The following is an 18,618-nucleotide window of genomic DNA, read 5'->3' as shown; positions in this document are numbered from 1 at the left end:
CAGAGATGGGATAGTTGGGCAGACCACAAACCCAGAAAGCCTGGTCTTAGCCTCTAACAATTAAAAAGCCTCTATACCTAGGTTACAGATTCATTTTATTTCGGTTTTAATATAAAAGTTTTATTTCGCTTTTAATGACATTACTTGATGGACCATCGCTTTCAGAAGTGATTGCCTGAAGTAAAATGCCTAGATAAATATTTAGTCACAAGTAAATAGTCTCATTTTTCCGAAGGGTGAAACATCCAATAACTCCTTTTGACTAAGACATGCAAAATCTCTATTTCACCCATTTCTTCTGCTATTCAAAGGGGCAGTCCCCAGGAGACACTTAAAATGCCCCTCTGCATGGGGAGTAGTAATACAAGTTACAGGCACATAATAAAGGTGAAAAAAAAAGGAAAGAGGATTTTAAGCACATGTTTTTACAGAAAAGACAGTTTATAATTTTGCTTAGATTTCACTGGGGGCAGAAATATTTCAAATGACCATTATTAGTGAAATGAAGAAATCATTCTTCCTGATGGTCATTTGGTAAGTTCATCCAAACATAGAAGCATATGGCAACATTACTCTGAAATTAGGTGGTCTGCTATTGGTTAAAGTTGAGGTGTGTCCAGAGGGGTGCAGATGCCCACAGCCAGTGGTGTTTGTCCTCATCTAACTTCTGTCCAGCCTCTTTTTGGCATATTTCCCAGCACAACTTTCTTCCTCACTCTTTTGTACTGATTCTGCTTGTTGCTAAAAGCCACAGATCTTGGTCAGATTGGGAAGGATGCTAATCTAATGGATAGAATCCAGCCTCTATTTGCAGTAAGACAGGTAAGGGTGATCACTTCTGTGAACACGTTGCCTTCTTAATATTTAGCTACTCTAAAGCAGACAGTAGTAGCGAACCAGAAATCTGTAAGCAGAAAGCAGTCATATATCCTCCGGGTGGTTAGGGCAAACATAAAAATTTTATTCTGATTTTACTGTTTTATCAGAAAGATCTAAGTCAGATGCTTCTGCAATTTGAATTTGCTCTTTGGGGTTTTGTTCAAAGGCATTTGACATTCTTTCAGAAAAATAACTGCTAACTTTTAGACAGGGTTCAGCACACATTCACTCTGAGTTCTAATCACTTGGGTGTCTGTAGCCAGGTGCATGTAACAATAAATACCTTATATTTGTTATCCTGCAGGGGAAAGACTACCAAAACCAGACAGAGGAAAGATGCGCTTCCATAAAATTGCTAATGTCAACAAAGCTCTTGATTATATCGCCAGCAAAGGAGTGAAACTTGTGTCAATTGGTGCAGAAGGTATGTTGGAGAACTTGACAATACATCTTAAATCCTAAGCATTCACATCTTAAAGAAGCTTGACAGAGACCACAGGCCAATTTGTGTTGGCTGTTCTCTGTATATGAGTGGCTCAAAAATCTCTTAATAGTGATGGCTCTCTTACACCTGTGAAAGAAGGAGAGATGGAAATGTATGGAGATTGGAGAGAGATGAGGTATGGTTGGATAGAGGGACTCTCTAAGATTTGTTTCTCTCCAAGATTGAATTGAATTGTCTGTAAATGTCTCAGTGGGTTTTCATTCCATTTCCTCAGATAATAGTTTCTTCTTTCAGAGCTGTGCCTTTTCCCTATACATTTTTAAAAATAAATTATTTATTTAGAGATCAGGTTGGGTGCTAACATGTGCTTCATCCAACCTGGGATTTTTTTTTTTTTTTAATCTTTAGGAGACATTATTCAGACGAGGCAAAGGCTGACATCACTGCCAGGTGGCTGGGACCTATTCCCACTTTATTATGAGCTGGCTGTGCATGCAGCTGTGCTTCCAAAATTCAGCTGTAGAATTAAGGCAGTGATCAAAAGAAATTGTGGCAGCTCGTGAGAGACTAAACATATGAAGAAATTGGGGTGGGATGTTATTTACTGAAGCTATTACCTGTTGTTGTTCTACTATTGTTCAGTTAGTTAAATAAAAATATGCAGTTGTCTGGTTAAATGCTGATAGATGTAAGCTCCCAGCAAAAGAAGGCAGGGCCTCACTGCAAGTGAAGCTGTGTTTCCCATAAGATTGAAATGATGGTTTAAAAAGGACAAAGGTGTGCCTGGAATTAGCTAGTCCATGAAGACAGTTGCACACTGCTTCGCATAATCATTCCCATAATAGTGAAAAGCATTAGCTCTGTTCTCCTTTCACCTTGCTAGGCCTATTTGGATGGATTTATGGGCCTTTTCTTCCTTTCATCTGATTTCCTTAGTCTTGTATACATCTTTATTCTGGCTTCCAAACCTTGACTTCAGGGAGCTTACTCTGGTTGTGACAAGAGCAGGAAGATGCATTACATGGGATGTGGGCATCTGTAGAAGTAACGGAAACATCTGTTGATATCTGATGATTCCATGATGGTTTAACCTAGCCCAGTGCGTTCCTCAGGTGTGGTTCACCGAATATGATCAGCTTCTAGATCCAGAGTTCCAAACTCCCAAGAAATGGGTGTTTTCTGGGCAGAGTGTCTTTCTGGGATCATGCTTAATTCATTTTAGACTGAACTGAATGGTCCATCTGAGTCTAAATTTCTCCTATCTATCATTAGGCCTGAAAACAGAGAATATTTTGGGGGAATATATCACCACAGGGGAGAGACAGGGAATTCCTGAAGGCATTTCAAATCTCAGAAGGGCTCTACTGTTTTTCAGATGTGTCTGGCTCCCTCCATCGACTCTACAGAGAGATAGGCAGCTGAGTCCCTTGCTCAATTAAATGAGGTGCAGTGGAAAAATAAGTAACTATCTTAAATGTCTGCAGATAAAGGCTATTCTGAGAGCTATATGGTGTCAAACAGACAGCAGAGGGCACTGAAGAGACGGTTTATGTGTGGAACTGAAAATCATACCTGGAGAAGCTCGTTTAATAGCTGACACAAAAATACCAACAATATATAGTGTGGAGCAAACAAATGATAGTCTCTCTTTTGTCATGCTGAGGCTCAGAAGCTTCCTGACAGAAAACAAGAGTATAGCAAAGGGAACAGGATCTTGTGGGACAGAGTGGTCATTCTGTTCTGACCACAGTTTGCATAGTGGGCTAATGTTTTCACACCTAGGTTCTTTAAGTAAGGCTAAGGCATTTAAGCTGAGATACATCAGCTCATATCTGCTGCAGAGAGAAGCAGGCTTGCTTTCTGCCTTCCCGTCCCCTGCATTTTGCCTTGCTTATTGCTCATTACTGCCAGGCTGTTTAGAGCAGGGAGCAGCATGAGAACACTTGATACATCACCTGAAGGCAAAGCACCTGGTACAGCTCAGATCAGCCATTAAAATTGTTTAAGCTAACCCTGCTGCTCTCCTTGGCAGTGACTGGTGTGTGCTTACCTACTCTGTTACCATAGGTAATTCCCTCTGAGAGGGAGTTGTCGATAAACAGCTAGAGGCAAGTCAATAACCTCTTCCAGCTGCTCAGCCAGTTGCTGTAAGGTGATGTCTGTTCATGCCGTAAGTATTTCTTTCTGCATTTAACAGCAGGCTTTAGTAAGCCAGGAGATCAAGGTGATGTTCTTGGCTGTGCTACAGGCTTTATTGCCTGTTTCTGGAAATCCAGATCTGTAAAATATGGGATTAGAAGGAAAGCTTCGTTCATTAGCTTTTAAAACCTCATTTAAATTCTTGGATGGAAGCACAGGAACAAAATCAACTGTTGCTATCGTAGCTTACATACAAAGAGGAACCTGTCATTATAAGACACTGCACTATCTCAAGCATGGCTACTAACCCGCGTTAGATTACATCCATGTGGGCAGGAGCAGAGAGATTTGTGTGCCTTCCACCCCTACTCTAAACAGGCTGAGCGCAAAGCCAGCTCTGGCCCAGACACAGTTAGTGCCCTGGCTAGTTTACCATCTCCCCTCTGCTAAACTTGTTATCTAAGGCACAGTGCCATGCTGATGCAGCTATGCAGTATCACGTCCCACTGCGTATGGTTTCACCTCTGGCACCAGTACCTGTTTAAAGAGTCCCTGGGCTTCCTCATCCAGCATATTTACTCCCACACTTCACAGACCAACCCTGTCATTTGGTCTGACAACTATTTCTGTAGCTGCCCTTGGAACTAGATCAGTAACTTGATCTAGATTTAAAATACTCCCCACATATTTTTTTCTTTTTGTTATGTTTTTTTAGTACTTTTGACTGGGCAGTCACTGCAGCATGCAGATGGGAATGAATGCCAGCAAGGAGGCACAGCTTCCTTAAGCTTGTGTTGTCATCAATCCTTAACCTTTAACTACCCCTGTGTGTGAGCATGGATCAGGTGGGCTCATCTGTACCCATATGTTTTAGCATTCTTTGAGTTACCTCAGTGCTTGGGATACTTTTTAATTTCCAAAGCATGAAAATGTTGTATCTGCATCTGCTGAGGATCATGTTTTATTATCTGACACTCTGAGTGGTGAAGAGTATACCTCCAAATACTTTGAATTTTCTGCCTATTTTAGGCACGTAAGCTAGGATATGATTATTCGTAGCATTGCTAGTGTTTTTACTTGAAAAAAACATTTAAAAAGTGTTAAAGCTTTTCACAGTTCTGTCCCCCGTACACAAACTAAATGACATAGGAACAATTTGTGTTCAAAAGGCAAAACAAATTGCTTTTTATTCGTATTTAAATGCAAATTTTTATTACAGTGGTAGCAATCAAAAGGATATTTTAGAGCCTCAAAACAGAGATTAAACCATGATTCCTGTGGAACTTATGTGCAAAGTTCAATGTAATATGTTTAAGGGGCCAGAGATATTCTTCAAAGCCATCTCTAGTGTCTGGAGGCTGATTTCCTTGGGCTATCTGGAGTGGATGGAGAGGGATGATCACCTTTAACAGTGATTCTGAGCAGGAGCCTGGTGTAGCTATTCTGAGCTGTCCTGTGGGAGAGTCTTTCTCTCCATTGGAGAAAGAAGGAGAGTCAAGAAGCTAGAGCTAAAGTTGTAAAAATAGCCATTCACAGACCAGGAAATGCAGAGATTTTCTGTAAGTTTTTTTGTTTTTGTTTTTGTTTTTTTTTTTTTTTTTTAAAAAAAAAAAAGGTAATGACTACATCTGCAAGGTAGTTGTATCCTGAATGAAATGAACTGAGATATGGAGAAGCACAAAAGATAAGTACTCTGTTAATAGGAAACCCTTCTGTATTGCTTTTCTTGGTAGGGAGAGAAATATCAAAGACTGAATGATCTGTGAATCTTCTATAGGAAGGTTAGATTTAAAAAAGCACCTCAAACCCTAACATCAAAGCAGAGTACTAAACGAAAGCAAAACATTTGGAGCCTTGCCTCACTGCTCTGCTCAGCTTTTTCCTTAGCCACATTTTATTGTTTCCTCTTTCCATCCCTTCCCTTCATTTCCCTTATAGATCAGCAAGACCTTTTTCCCCGGAAAGCAGTAGTTTTGCATATGTCAGAGTTTGAGCTGAACTGATGCGTAGGACCTGTATTCCTCCCAGAGCAAACAGGCAATGTGAAGAAAATAATTAAAAAGTCTTCTATTGGCCTGTAGAAGAAAATGATCGAAATGAATTAATATTTTTTTAAATCACTGATACATTATATTGCTTTGTTTTCCTTATGTTTAGATATTTTTCCTTGTCCTTCATATATGTCTTTTTATCTTATTTTAGCAATAGATAATCAGAAATTAAAGCTGGCAGATAGCTTGAAAAATTTCTGGGGGCATAACATAGGAAATTCCCTTTCTTGCTCTTTCATTCTCTGAGTATACATATGGATATGTAGATCAAAGTATTGATGTAATGGTCGTACAAATCTATGAATTGATTGCCTGATGATCAGCAATGCCCCTGAGTATTCACATTCATTTATTACAAATTTGAAGAAATTCTTCTCTATGCGTATACATATCAGACATCCACAGCTACATGCCCTAGTTGCTGTTTGGTCGTCTTTGGCTGAAAGAGTTCGGTTTTGAGATTTGAAGAGACTTGAGGTCTTTCAGAAGCAATATTTAGTAATAATGCATGGAAAAGTGAGGAAGAGGGTAGGAAAAGTGAGGTAAGAATTCTAGAAAATTAATGTAGAATCCAAAGAGGAAAGTAGAAAAATAGCCATTTGTAAATAAGCTTGGATTATTATACTGCCAAAATAAGTATAGACTAGCGATGGGTGATACATTGCATACTGCATTGTTAATGCCACAGGTTCAAATGACAGCTTGTATCGTGTACTACTACAATTTAGCATGCATTTGAAGTCCCAGAGCAGCAGCTGATCTACTCTGTAAAAGTTGCCCCTGGATTCAGGCAACTTTTAAGTAGCAGAGTAACAGCCTTTTCTGCTGGTACCTCTGCTGGCATTTGACATTGGATTGAGATGATTCCTCCTGTTGCAGGTCCTCTTGCTCCTTCCCCAGGAGAACACCAGTGGGCTGCCAGGCAGCCACAGCTGCTGCACTTCTTGAGGAAGGCTAGAGGTGGCTTTCAAGCTGGGGAACAGTTGGTGACTTCCCAGCCCCGTTGGTGACCTGCTGTGGGTGGACTGGACAGACAGCTGGCAGTTCCCCTCTCTCATCTTATCCTCCTCTCTTCTCCTATAAAAAGTCACACTATGTTCTTCTGAGTCTCTCACCATACTTTTCAGACTGGTTTAACATAATCACCTCCCTTAAGTGATCTTGCAGTACATTTATTTTGGTGTTACTATTGTGAGAAATTTAAGTTAATTAATTTAAGTTAATTAAAATTAATACACCATTAGTATTACAGACATTGTAAGAGCACTAGATTCTGACTTGGCTTGTAGAAGGGACTCCCATATATGTGTAAGCAGAGATGGAAAAAGCACTTTCCTAGCACCTTTTGTTGTGGGTAAATGCAAGCAGTCTTGAAACAAGTTCAAAGCACAGAAGTGAAAAATCCTGCTTTTATATTAAAGATACGTAAGTGTGCATTGGCATCAGAGCTTTCAGACAACTACAGTCTTGTGGCTATGTTTCTGGAACTACTTGGCAGGAAGCCACATAGCCTGGTCTTAGGAGGTGCTGTGTATCCTGAGCTGTTCTACATTTCTGGCTTTTGATAGGCAATGTGCCTAAGTTTTTCAAAAGTTTTTGAATAATATAGGGGAATTTGGGAAATTAAACACTTCTGAGTGTCATTTTATTTTTTTTAAAAAAATCAGTTAAACTGAGATGAAGACTTCTAAGTCATTTAACATTATTATGTCTACTGCCAAATTTCAATTTCTACTTCAAACAGCTAATGTAGTTCCGTAAAAAATGGTTAAAAACGTATTTTTTTCAGTTCCGTTCTATTTGAAAATAGCTATTGTTCAAACTTTCAGAATATATTTTCCCTTGGGCTGAGCCTACAAAAGTCAGCCTAAAAGGTAAAGGTTTGAGGCAATTATAGCTAGCTGTGCAGAGGCCTTTTAGCATGGAAGTGCTGAGGTGACCTTAACCTCAGTAATGTTTGGCCTTTCTGCCCAGGTAGCAGAAGCATGAGTTTATTGAAAGATGAAACCAAATGAATCTTATATGGATAAATAATTATACTGAAAAAATAATGGATGAGATACATGATATTATTTATATAAATATTCAGTTAAAGTAAGAGAAAACTTAGGAAGCACATTCTAAAAATTCTCTGCAACCTCTTTTTACACCTTAGAAATTGTTGACGGCAATGTGAAAATGACGCTGGGTATGATCTGGACTATTATCCTTCGCTTTGCTATTCAGGATATTTCAGTGGAAGGTGAGAGTAATGCAACTATCTTAACTTATTAGGAAAAATATATCAATTGGAATAAACACTTAAAAATTAACAAATTATTTTACAATTTTATTGACTATTGCACAATAACTTTTGCTTAATTTTTTTTTAATGTGGCTTGTGCAAAAGTGAGATAAACATTATAAAAATTAATTATTTTTTAATGGAAAAAGACAATTGACCTCATTTAAGATAAAAAGATATGAATTAATTGAACGTTTCTTACATTTTTCCTTTTTTCACTCCCTGATATCTTTAACAGAGACCTCTGCCAAAGAAGGCCTGCTGCTGTGGTGTCAAAGAAAAACTGCTCCTTACAGAAATGTGAACATTCAGAACTTTCATCTTAGGTAAACTTCTGTTATTTCAAGGGCAGTAAAAGCAATCTAAAATATTTTGGGTCATTTTTTTCCCACGGTTGTGTAGGTATATCTGAGAACAACATTTCACTCTTCACTATTAACCCAAACTTTTCTTCAAATTCTCATGCTCTATCTTCAGAGTCTTACTTTGCCTAACTTTCTGGATTATTTACCATGGCTTCTGTAGTTACTATTTAAAAGAAAAAAAATTCCCACTGACACAGAACAAACATATTACATTATTAGAGGCCCAGGTATATGGGAACAACTGAGCACCACAGCATGGTAACTTAGCATTGTAGATGCAGACTGTTCTCCGCAAAATATCAATGTGATGAACATGCAAATATTCCATTATAACAAGTCAGTCTTTTTGATTTTGTAGCATAGGCAGAAATAGAAATCCTCAACCCCCTAATAGCATTTCCAGCAAAAGCTCTCTATTATACTGTTTTGAATTCATTCTTGATGTGCAACAGCTAAAGATCATTCTCCATATAAAGATAGAAATAATATAGTTCACACATCCATACACAGATGAAAAGAATTTGTTTGACTTACTGTAGAGCCTTTAAGAGATCTGAAATTTGTTATGTACACAAATACCGTAAGGGAGGGTGTCAAGGAGATGGGGCCAAACTCTTTTCAGTAGTACCACGTGACAGGACAAGAGGCAACGGGCACAAACTGAAGCACATGAAGTTCAACCTGAATATGAGGAGGAATTTCTTCCCTGTGAGAGTGACGGAGCACTGGAACAGGTTGCCCAGAGAGGCTGTGGAGTCTCCTTCTTTGGAGAGATTCAAAACCCGCCTGGACACAGTCCTGTCTAACATGTTCTAGGTGACCCTGCTTGAGCAGGGGGGTTGGACTAGATGATCTCCAGAGGTCTCTTCCAACCTCAGCCATTCTGTGATTCTGTGATGTGGTATTTTCCTTGAATATATAGAAAAATATTTCAGTAGAGCTTTATGCAGGCACAGGGAACACTGTAAATTACAAGATCAGGGTCTTAGTATTTTAACATATGTATGCTGGCTCTGATATACTGTATGGGGAAGATATTTTGAACAGAGGAATCTTTATTAATGTCTACCTTATGTTTTAATCAGCTCTTACAGAACTACTTTACAAAGGGATGTGCGAGACCATCTTAGCCAATACAAAGATACTAGATTTTTAAGCAAAATGCTTCTTATTAGTTTAGCGCTCATTTTGATTGCATTTTACCTTCTAAATTTTATATTATATCATGTATGTATATTCTGCTTAGTTATGTTACATTTTTGTTGAAGATGATCTGTTATCTGAACGATCTATCCAGAACTATAATCGACAGGGAGTCTAACAATCTAACACATTTAGTATCACACAATTAATGCACAGGATAAGACCCCAAACCTACAGTCTCAATGATCTACTTGCATAAAGTATCTTGTAGAATAAATACTTCTGGCTAACAGAGACCTCTCATAATCTTTACAAATAGATGTTATTCATAGCTCTTTTCATTGCCTACTATTACCCCCAAAGTTACTGGGTACTAAGACTTGAAGTCACATTGAAGTATCAGAGCTCAGAAGTACTAGGGATCTGACCTGTCATGTGTGTAAAGTGTTTTAAAAAACCTAAGCTAATTTACTATTTTATACTTATGTGCACAACATGGTTGTATCTTTAAAATTGTCTGAAATAAGTGACATAGAAAAAGTCAATTGTATGAGCAAGTTCAAGTAATTGCAGCTTTTTTTCTTCATTTATTGTTTCACAAGCATACTATAAGAGTAAAAGGGTATTATGCACTTTCATTTATGAACATATACTCCAAGCTGTCCTGCAACATTGCAGAAATTAAGCCGTTGAAATCAGGGACTGTTTTACCTAATGTACACTAACTAGAAAGTATTATGGAGTGCTTAGGTAGATGTGGACTATCTGTAGGAGAAAGAGTACAGTAACAGAAAACAAGGGGTGAGAGATGACGGAACATAATTACCAGGATTTGACAGGAGTATTCCTGCTTGTTTTTAAGCCTTGAGCAAGGAGCAAACTGTAAAATGACATGATTTTATTAACTATTTTTTTCCATTCTATTTTTTTCTTGTAAAGCTGGAAAGATGGCCTTGGATTATGTGCACTTATCCACAGACACCGACCCGATCTTATTGACTACTCCAAGCTAAATAAGGTCATCAGTTTGGGCGGTACAGCATGCTGTTCTGCAGTGATTTGGCTCACTTCCTGTTTGCTTAGCATGTTTGCTAAAAGAGAAGCTGAGGGGTGCATACTAATTCTGACTGGCTTTCTAAGCTCCCTTCAGAAACATACAGTTATTTGGAGAAAGGGACCCCTTGACTCTCCCATGTCCTTTTCTCCTTGCCACTACAGTGGCTTCAGGATTTAATTGCAATTAACCTGGTCCTCAGCTGCCAAGCAGTTGATGAAGTCTTTTATGCTACTCAATATTGATAGTAAATCAAAAACATCGGTATCCTCCGTTCACAGCTGATAATACTGTGCAGTCCATCCTGTTTGATGTCTGGCGTAAATGACTATGTAGATTGCAAAACAGTAAAGTAGCAAGCTCATTGTGATGATTAATCATAAGATTACTCAGAACGAACACTGTGCTCGGTAATCAGGAGTACGCAATAAATTACTGGGCTTATACATTAAATTCATAATGAAAAGATTTACCACTTTTTACTTTTGCTTTTCATTATACTTCTACCTGTACCCCAGAGAAGTGCAAACAAAACCGATAATGCTAACTTCCTTAGGTAGTACCACACAGGGATTACAGAACCATTGCATTACAATGGCACATTGTACACATGGCACAATGTACAGATCATGATCTCCATTCTGAGACGTACCTTTGGCTTGAGGAGTGAGGGGCAAGTAATAATCTTAAAATTTCTAGTTCCATAACTGTGGAATAAAATCAGAAAATAAAGTGAAATGTTGTAATTTCATATTAGCTCTCACTTCATAAATATTATTTTCTATTCTCTTGAATTAGAATGTATCTTGAAGTCTCCCCTAAACACCAGTAAAACAGAAAGCTTAATCATAGTTTTGATTTGCTCAGTGCTATTTTTCATTGGTGAGAGTGGTAAACTATAGACTATGTTTTCCACCTGCTCTTCCATGGCGAATAGATTTTACCAATCCAAATGACTGTTATCAGAAAGCCTTCAAGAAGGGAGAAAAATGACAGAATGAAATGAAATGATTTGAAAACCTTATCTGCTTTATATAAATTTAAAATCTATGCTGGAACCTCCAAGGTAGAGAGTGATGAAAATCAGATGAATTTACTCCTAAACACATAGGAATTTAAGTGGTTGTAAAGTCTTCATCTGGAGCTTATTCTTTCTTGTTTTACTGGGGAGAGTCAGAGAATTAGTTTTTGGCTCTTCAACTTTCTGAACCATGGTGTACAGTTTGGATAGTACCTCCATGCTCTTAGTACAGTGACTCCAATTGCAAAACTGAACTGAAGGACAAAATATTAGCCATCAACCATCAGCTAGTCTCTTATGCTATATACATTCCTTCCTCTGGCCAAACAGAGCCATGGAGTATATGAGATACCTGTCTCTTTATGTAAATATGCTCAAGCATGGCACAAACAGAAGTCGATTTGTTTGAGTTTGTGATTTGAAAAGTGGTACACCGTACTAAAAAACTTCACAGTAAAATCATCCTATTTATGTGTGCTGAAAAAAACGGAATAGAACGTAAGCAGATCTGCTTCAGCATCACTATTTCCCTCTTAGAGATTTCCAAAATAAAAGCAGGTCAAGTTTCAAACTGAGGCTGAGCTGTGGCATGTAAAGCACATGCAGAAAGATCCTAAAATAGATCTTGCTTTTCTGGCCTGGCTGTGTTTGACTGACTATTCATTTTGGTTGTGTTAACAACTGTCTTTGTGTCTTGTTTCTTAGTTTGCTATCTTCTGCATGCTATCTTTTCTTCTTCTCACCCATGTGTTTTGTGTGAACCTGTAGCTGGAAAGATGGCCTTGCTTTCAACGCCCTTATCCATAGACACAGACCTGATCTTCTTGACTATGACAAGTTAGATGAGGTATTTCTTTAGCAGTAGCAGAGATTTTTAATTACTGTGGCTATAGTTTTGTTTAAAAGGATGGGTGATGGAGATCTCCAATCATTCAGAAGCTGATGTGATTTTAATCAAATCCTTTCCCTGTATAGCACTGTTTACTCATGCACTTACTTAATATTAAGCACACAAATAGGAGATGCCCATCACTCATCTGTGAGCAAAGTGTTTTAACCTAGTCAATAAGTATCACTTAGATTTAGCGCTTCTGCCTATTTAATTTCAGTAAGATTCTTCTGTAGACACATTTAGTAAATGTTGTATTGTACATGTATAATAGCAAAAATAAGTTCTTTTAAAGTTCTTGTTATTTTAAATGATGCACTAAAAAATTAAAACTGCTAAATGATGATAGAATGAGAATTTATCATTAGAGACTTTGTATTTTATTGTATCCAAATTGTTAGGTCTCAAAATGCAAACTTTTCCTCATAACACATTTTATTGAACATGTAGCTTTTAAAGGAAAAGCTAGCTAGTATGGTATGTTCATAGAAAGATATGCTATGGGCATTACTACTTATGACCTGAAATTCTATAATATAATCTATAGTAAACTGATTCTGATACCAAGTATATGTATGTGCATGAAGAACAGACTTCTGTGAAACATAAATCATTGCTCTAATTCCATAGTAAGCAGTCTTGCTAAGTTCACTGCAAAGCAGCAGTAGAAGAATGCTCAAGACAAGATCCTCCTGTAGGAAGTGTTTATATTCAAATGGAGGCCTGAGAAGTTCCACACAGGAAAAACTTAACCTTTTTTTCTGGTTCCCATCTAGGTTCCAGTCCAGGTTCTCTAACTTTTCTCTTCTGTATCCTATTGTCCTCAATTCTCCTTGTAGACATTGGCATTGTTCAGAGAGGCTGTGTTCATTTAGCAGTTTGTGAATACTTGAAAATAATAATAGCATTAATGGCATGAACTGCCATTTTATACAGGGTGTTTTACTCTTCTTCAAAAACTGAAGACTATAAATCTATATGTAGAGGTTGCCTTAAGAGAAACCCTAATCTGACATGCTCTTTCCCTGTCACCAATAGCTGTCTGTAATGTAAGATATAAAATGTGTGCAGTTTGCCTGAGTTGTGCTCACTGCTCCCTTTCCTTTTCCTTCAAAAAACAAAATCAAACTCTCCAATCAACAGAGAGTTCTTGTTTTTCAACAACTCTAAAATTCAAGTTATAGATATGCTGTAGGTGTGGTTGTCCAAGCCAAAAATGGGAAGTTTTGCTCCTTCTAAATAACTTTTTCTGTCTGCGCTTGCTTGTTCTCATGTATGCTCCTGACCAGCAGAGATTTTGTTAGCTCAGTAGAATTCGTATCACTATAAAATAGTGTAAATACAAAAACATGCTGGATCAGTTTTGGAGCAGTTCAGCACAGCCTACTGGACCAGTGGCCTTGACTCCGAATTAGCGCTGTATGAGTGTACACTGCATGTGTTGTCAGTTCCCCGCAACGTGAATAAATTTGCAGTACAGGCCTAGTCGCACATAGTATTAATGATTTCTTTTGAAAGTACAGTAGTAGATAGACCAAAGGTTCGTATGTATGCCTTCTGTTTTTTGAGAACAGCAGTTGTGACTCCAGTTTACAGATGGGAAAAGCCTATGCTTTGTGTCAGGCTGTGTAATTTTTCACGTACTAAGGAAAACCTCTGTGTTGGACTTGTTATATTCTCTTCTTTAATGCAGGATGATCCCATAGGAAATATCAATCTTGCTATGGAAATTGCTGAAAAGCATTTGGATATCCCTAAGATGCTGGATGCAGAAGGTAAGAGCTATGTGTTACCTAAGTTTCTGTCACTCATAACACTTTTTTGGGAGACACTAAACTTCTATTGCTTTGTGTCTAGCAAATTTTCAACATTCCTTTTATATGAATCATCACGGAACAATCTCACCCTTCTGTGTCTCTTTCAAACAGTCTTTTCCTTCATGTTGCCCATGTGCTGGATAATTCCACTTACGTTCTGCTCCATTCCTTATTCTTTGTTATTGTTTATATTTGTTACAGCACTTTGAGCACTGACCTCAGCACATGGCCCCATTGTAACAGTTTAGGTACAAATGCAGGATCAAAAGTTATCATTGCCTTGAAGAACTTAAAATCTAAGTATAATAAAGGGAAATGCAACTGTTAGCAGCTTAAAGTGTATTCACTTTTTTAATGATGAAATGAAGGAACTGGAAAGAGAAATAATAGTACAGACCTTCCAAAATAACACCCCTTCTATGACAGAGAGCTAGGTTGAGCGAAGTATTTTTTTTCATTTTGTTCTAATTGTAATCCTCTTGCAGTGATCATTTTTATCAAATAGTTTGATGTTTGGTTCCTCCAATAATCTTCAGAGTATGTCTAAAAATAACAGGGAAATATTTATTAACATTTCCTGAATTTTTTCAAGGTAGACAATCATTTGAAATCCAGGCAAGAATGGTAACAAGATACTGGAATTGGCCTACATTAGTGCAAAACTCAGTATGCAAACTCTGGTCTGGTGACTTGCCAATAGAATACTGAATAGAGAGGAATTATCCAAAGCATTCAAACTCACCTTGTTTGCTCTCCTTGAAGACATCGGTAGGAAAGTTAGGCCATCACAGGATGTTTTTGAAAATCCAGGTTGTAATCTCTTCAGTGAAGAGGTTTCTTGGTTTGACTTCCATACTTCAAACTAATCATTTTAATTTTTGGAACCATTTTTGGATTCCCCTTTCAAGCGCCACTTAGTTGGTTTACTCTAAAATACTACACAAGGAATTAACAGATGTGCTATTTCCTTACCATTGTCATCTCCTGCTGTCATTCTTCTTTCCTTCATTTTTTCTCTTCACCTTTTTTCACCAGATTTCATGCATATTGTAGCCTTTACCTTACTATCCTCTGTCTTGACAAGTTTTAAGGGGGAATGAAATCTAGCTTCTTCTGACACTCTCTAAGTATTTGCTATCACTTTTTAATATAAGTATAATCTCAGTAGAGACTTTTCAAGAGTTTGTTCACAACTATGTGAAGTAGATGGAAAATCAGTAAATGCATTGACTTTGATGTTAGAAAATCTCACTGTTTAGAAATTGTCACCTCATCCCTGGGTCTTTTCACACCAACGTCTTCTCACTCCTACTTTGGCAGGAATCTTTGCAGTTGGCGCTGTATCCTTCGTCGTGCACTCATAATGGGTATAAACCCACCTTTTTCTGCTTTGTCTATTGCAGTATTAAAAGGATCCATTTTTACCATTGCACCCACGCTTCAGTCACGCCCTCTCTATACTTTTAATCTTTCCTCTCATAATAGGGACAGAACAAGTCAAACTTTTCTATGATTTATAATATTAACTAAAAAGACAGTCTGGCTAAAGGATTGCCAGACTGTTACTATCCAAACTTTTCTTAGCACTAAATTTATTCTTGGACTGCAGGAGTGCATATCCTTAAGGTTTCCAGTATATGTTAGTTCTCTGTCGGCTGCAGGGACCCTGTGCGAATATGCACCATATGCACTCCTATTTTGTGACTGTCAGTAGCCATGTTTAACTCTGCAGTCATTCTAGTGATTTAGATGAAGTTGCTCTGCAGTGACAGTGAAAGTGAACCCAATAGATCTGCCAGCCATGCCATCTGCTCTGGAAGTTTCCACAAAACCAGAATGTACCCTTCGGTACAGTCTCTGTCTTCAGATGTTTTCACATTTCAAGGAGAGATATAGCTTCTCCATTTTTTGATTCTTAAAACTGAGGTAGCTTTGCATTGATATCAGTAAACAAGTAAGCAAATGCAAGCTGAATGATGGTATATTTATTTTTAATCCATGCAGCACTGAGGTGGCATCATCAGCATAATCTGATGGAAGTACCTTGTTGTTAGAATTTCTGAGCAGTTAACCCTCTTCTCTCTACACAGATGTAGTAAACTCTGCCAGACCTGATGAAAGAGCCATTATGACTTATGTTTCCTGTTACTACCATGCATTTGCTGGTGCTCAGAAGGTGAGACTGTAGAAGATGGATCAGATCTCACCCTTCACCTTCTGTGTTGTTCTTTCTTTCAGCATTTTCCTCTTCTGATTTTTCCTCACTAGTTTTCTAGGATTAGCATCTTAGAGTTGCGCTCATTTCCTATTGCTTGATTTTATCTGTGAGCAACTGTTTCTGGAAAGCCAGTAGTAGTATACTCATTTGTCTGTAGAAGCAAACCTTCCTGTTTCATCTTCTGTATATACTTACTAATAATATCCAGTAGGTTTTCAATGGCTGGCTACTGAACTGGATAGAGGATGTTATTCCCTTAAATTGAACTTCCATGCATTGATTTGAAGCACCTTTAGAAATGCAAGATGAAAATAAGCTCACAGAGAAAAAACAAATTCAATAGCAGAATGCCATCTTTCTCTCCCTGCTGGATATTATTCCTGCTACAGATGTCAAAATCATCATAACAGATGCTCAGAAAATGAACCATTCTCTTATGCTTTCAGGATTGTTTTTTAAAATGTTAAATGCTTAATGGTAAGTACAAACAGCAACATAAAACATTGCTATTATGCAAAGTAGACAGAGAAATATATTCAGATTTCTCAAAGGAGCTCTGGAGTCATGTTCTAATGAAAGAAGCACAAGAAAGCAAGGCAGTTTACAAAATTAGACGTACTTCAGATATTAGTAAAAACAAGATTGCTGATACATAATGCTAAAATAATAACTAATCCACATGCAACTTCCAGAGAACATCTTCCAAGATCAAAATGTAGCCTATTTTTTCTGTGCCTTAGTCAGAAATACATACTCTAAGTCACCAGAGATATGGGTCCCATGCAACAACCAGTAGTCATGCTTATTCTTGTTAACTCACAGTTCTGTGAAAAAGTCTGAGGCAGATAGTCCTGGTGAAATTAAGGGTATTCCCTGTTCTGCATGATCAGGCCCATTTAAAATATTCCACTTTTTTTGTAACAGCTCATTCTGAATTTCTAGGGTATGTATTTTTTCCCGCCAGCACCAATCAATCTAACAATATATTACAGTTTTGTGTAGTTTCTAGAGTACAGAGCTATCTATGGGGGGAAAAAAAATGACAACTATATTGTGCTTTCATTTATTCATCCTGTTTTCTACTCCTCGATTTTTTGTTTTGTTTTCATTTCTCCCTCCCCCTTGTAGATATTGTGAACACTCCTAAACCTGATGAGAGAGCTATCATGACATATGTGTCCTGCTTCTACCATGCTTTTGCTGGAGCAGAGCAGGTATTATTCAACTGTCCCTTCAGGTTGCTGTGTTTTTTGATTGGTTGTTTCACATTTCCACTAGCTTATTGAAAAACCTTAGTTTAGTACTTTGTGTTTTTAATTAACAATTGCAAGTATTTGTTTTTTAACCAGCACTTGAATCTAATTTAGTTAAAAGTTGTGTAGCAAGTTCAAAGTTTTTATTTCAATGGGCATTACTACTTCCTATCAGAATTTTTAATTTTAGGTGTCCTTATTTGGTAACTGCTAAGGCTATTTCAGGAAAATTGTATTTGAAGAAGCTGTGTTTGTTGCTGCATCAAAAAATACTCTTGTCTTGCTTTCTTTGCATAGAATATTTGACCTTCAGAGACTGAGACTATACTAGCCTTACTCAAGATGAGTAATAATTTAGGACTAGATTTTCAAAGATGCTTAAAGATGCAGAAATACACGTAAAATGTCTAAACAGTGTTGGTGCCTGGTTCCCAATGAAACCAACAGAACTATTTGTATCAAGAACGCAAGTATCAAGAACGCAAGCAGCAAATCTGTCACACTGGATGTGTTTCTCACTTAAAAAGTCACATTTCCCTCTCTTCTGTTCCATATATTTGTAATCCACAAATGGACACAACCCAACTTACGTAAAAATAAAAATGCCTTAAAGTAACTTATATTTTGCCTCTATCCTCAAGCTTTAATTTCCCTTCCTATCTGGTAGGCTTCCTACCCCTTACCACAGCACAGCTAAATATTGTGTACCCCTCTTGCTTCTGGGCATACAGGTTCTCCTTTGCCTCAAGGAGCTGTATAAGTGCTGTTAATTTTTGTTATTAATGCAAAAGAGAGATTCCAAGTAACTTCTGTAACTCAGGAGTCTGCACAGATCTTTTTATTCCACTGGATTTATTCCAGACTCACATTTGTATGAAAGTATAGATCTGTGATGTCAAACTATTAGTGTCAATTTTAAATATGGCAGAGCAACAGTGCTTTTGCAAATAAATTTGGCAGGAAGCACAAAAAGGGCTGCTGTCAATGGCTGAGCTGCATACATCCTCAAAGGTATATGTACATGTGATGTGCAGATATGGTGTGGGAGTCCTAAATCACA

The 18,618-nt window shown here is 37.6% G+C and overlaps 1 protein-coding gene across 1 annotated transcript in view; it reads left to right on the top strand.

Annotated features, from left to right (window-relative positions):
* Positions 1 to 18,618, top strand: part of ACTN2 (actinin alpha 2) — a 71,327-nt gene that overhangs the window by 26,779 nt on the left and 25,930 nt on the right. The window contains exons 3-8 of the mRNA XM_062572161.1: positions 1,184 to 1,303; positions 7,670 to 7,756; positions 8,037 to 8,124; positions 10,246 to 10,324; positions 13,964 to 14,045; positions 17,434 to 17,519. Of these exons, the coding sequence (XP_062428145.1) occupies positions 1,184 to 1,303; positions 7,670 to 7,756; positions 8,037 to 8,124; positions 10,246 to 10,324; positions 13,964 to 14,045; positions 17,434 to 17,519 (542 nt within the window). The remainder of the gene's footprint in view (positions 1 to 1,183; positions 1,304 to 7,669; positions 7,757 to 8,036; positions 8,125 to 10,245; positions 10,325 to 13,963; positions 14,046 to 17,433; positions 17,520 to 18,618) is intronic.

Source organism: Rhea pennata, chromosome 3, assembly GCF_028389875.1.
Source record: "Rhea pennata isolate bPtePen1 chromosome 3, bPtePen1.pri, whole genome shotgun sequence".
Taxonomy (NCBI): domain Eukaryota; kingdom Metazoa; phylum Chordata; class Aves; order Rheiformes; family Rheidae; genus Rhea; species Rhea pennata.
This window is presented reverse-complemented; position numbering and strand designations above follow the sequence as displayed.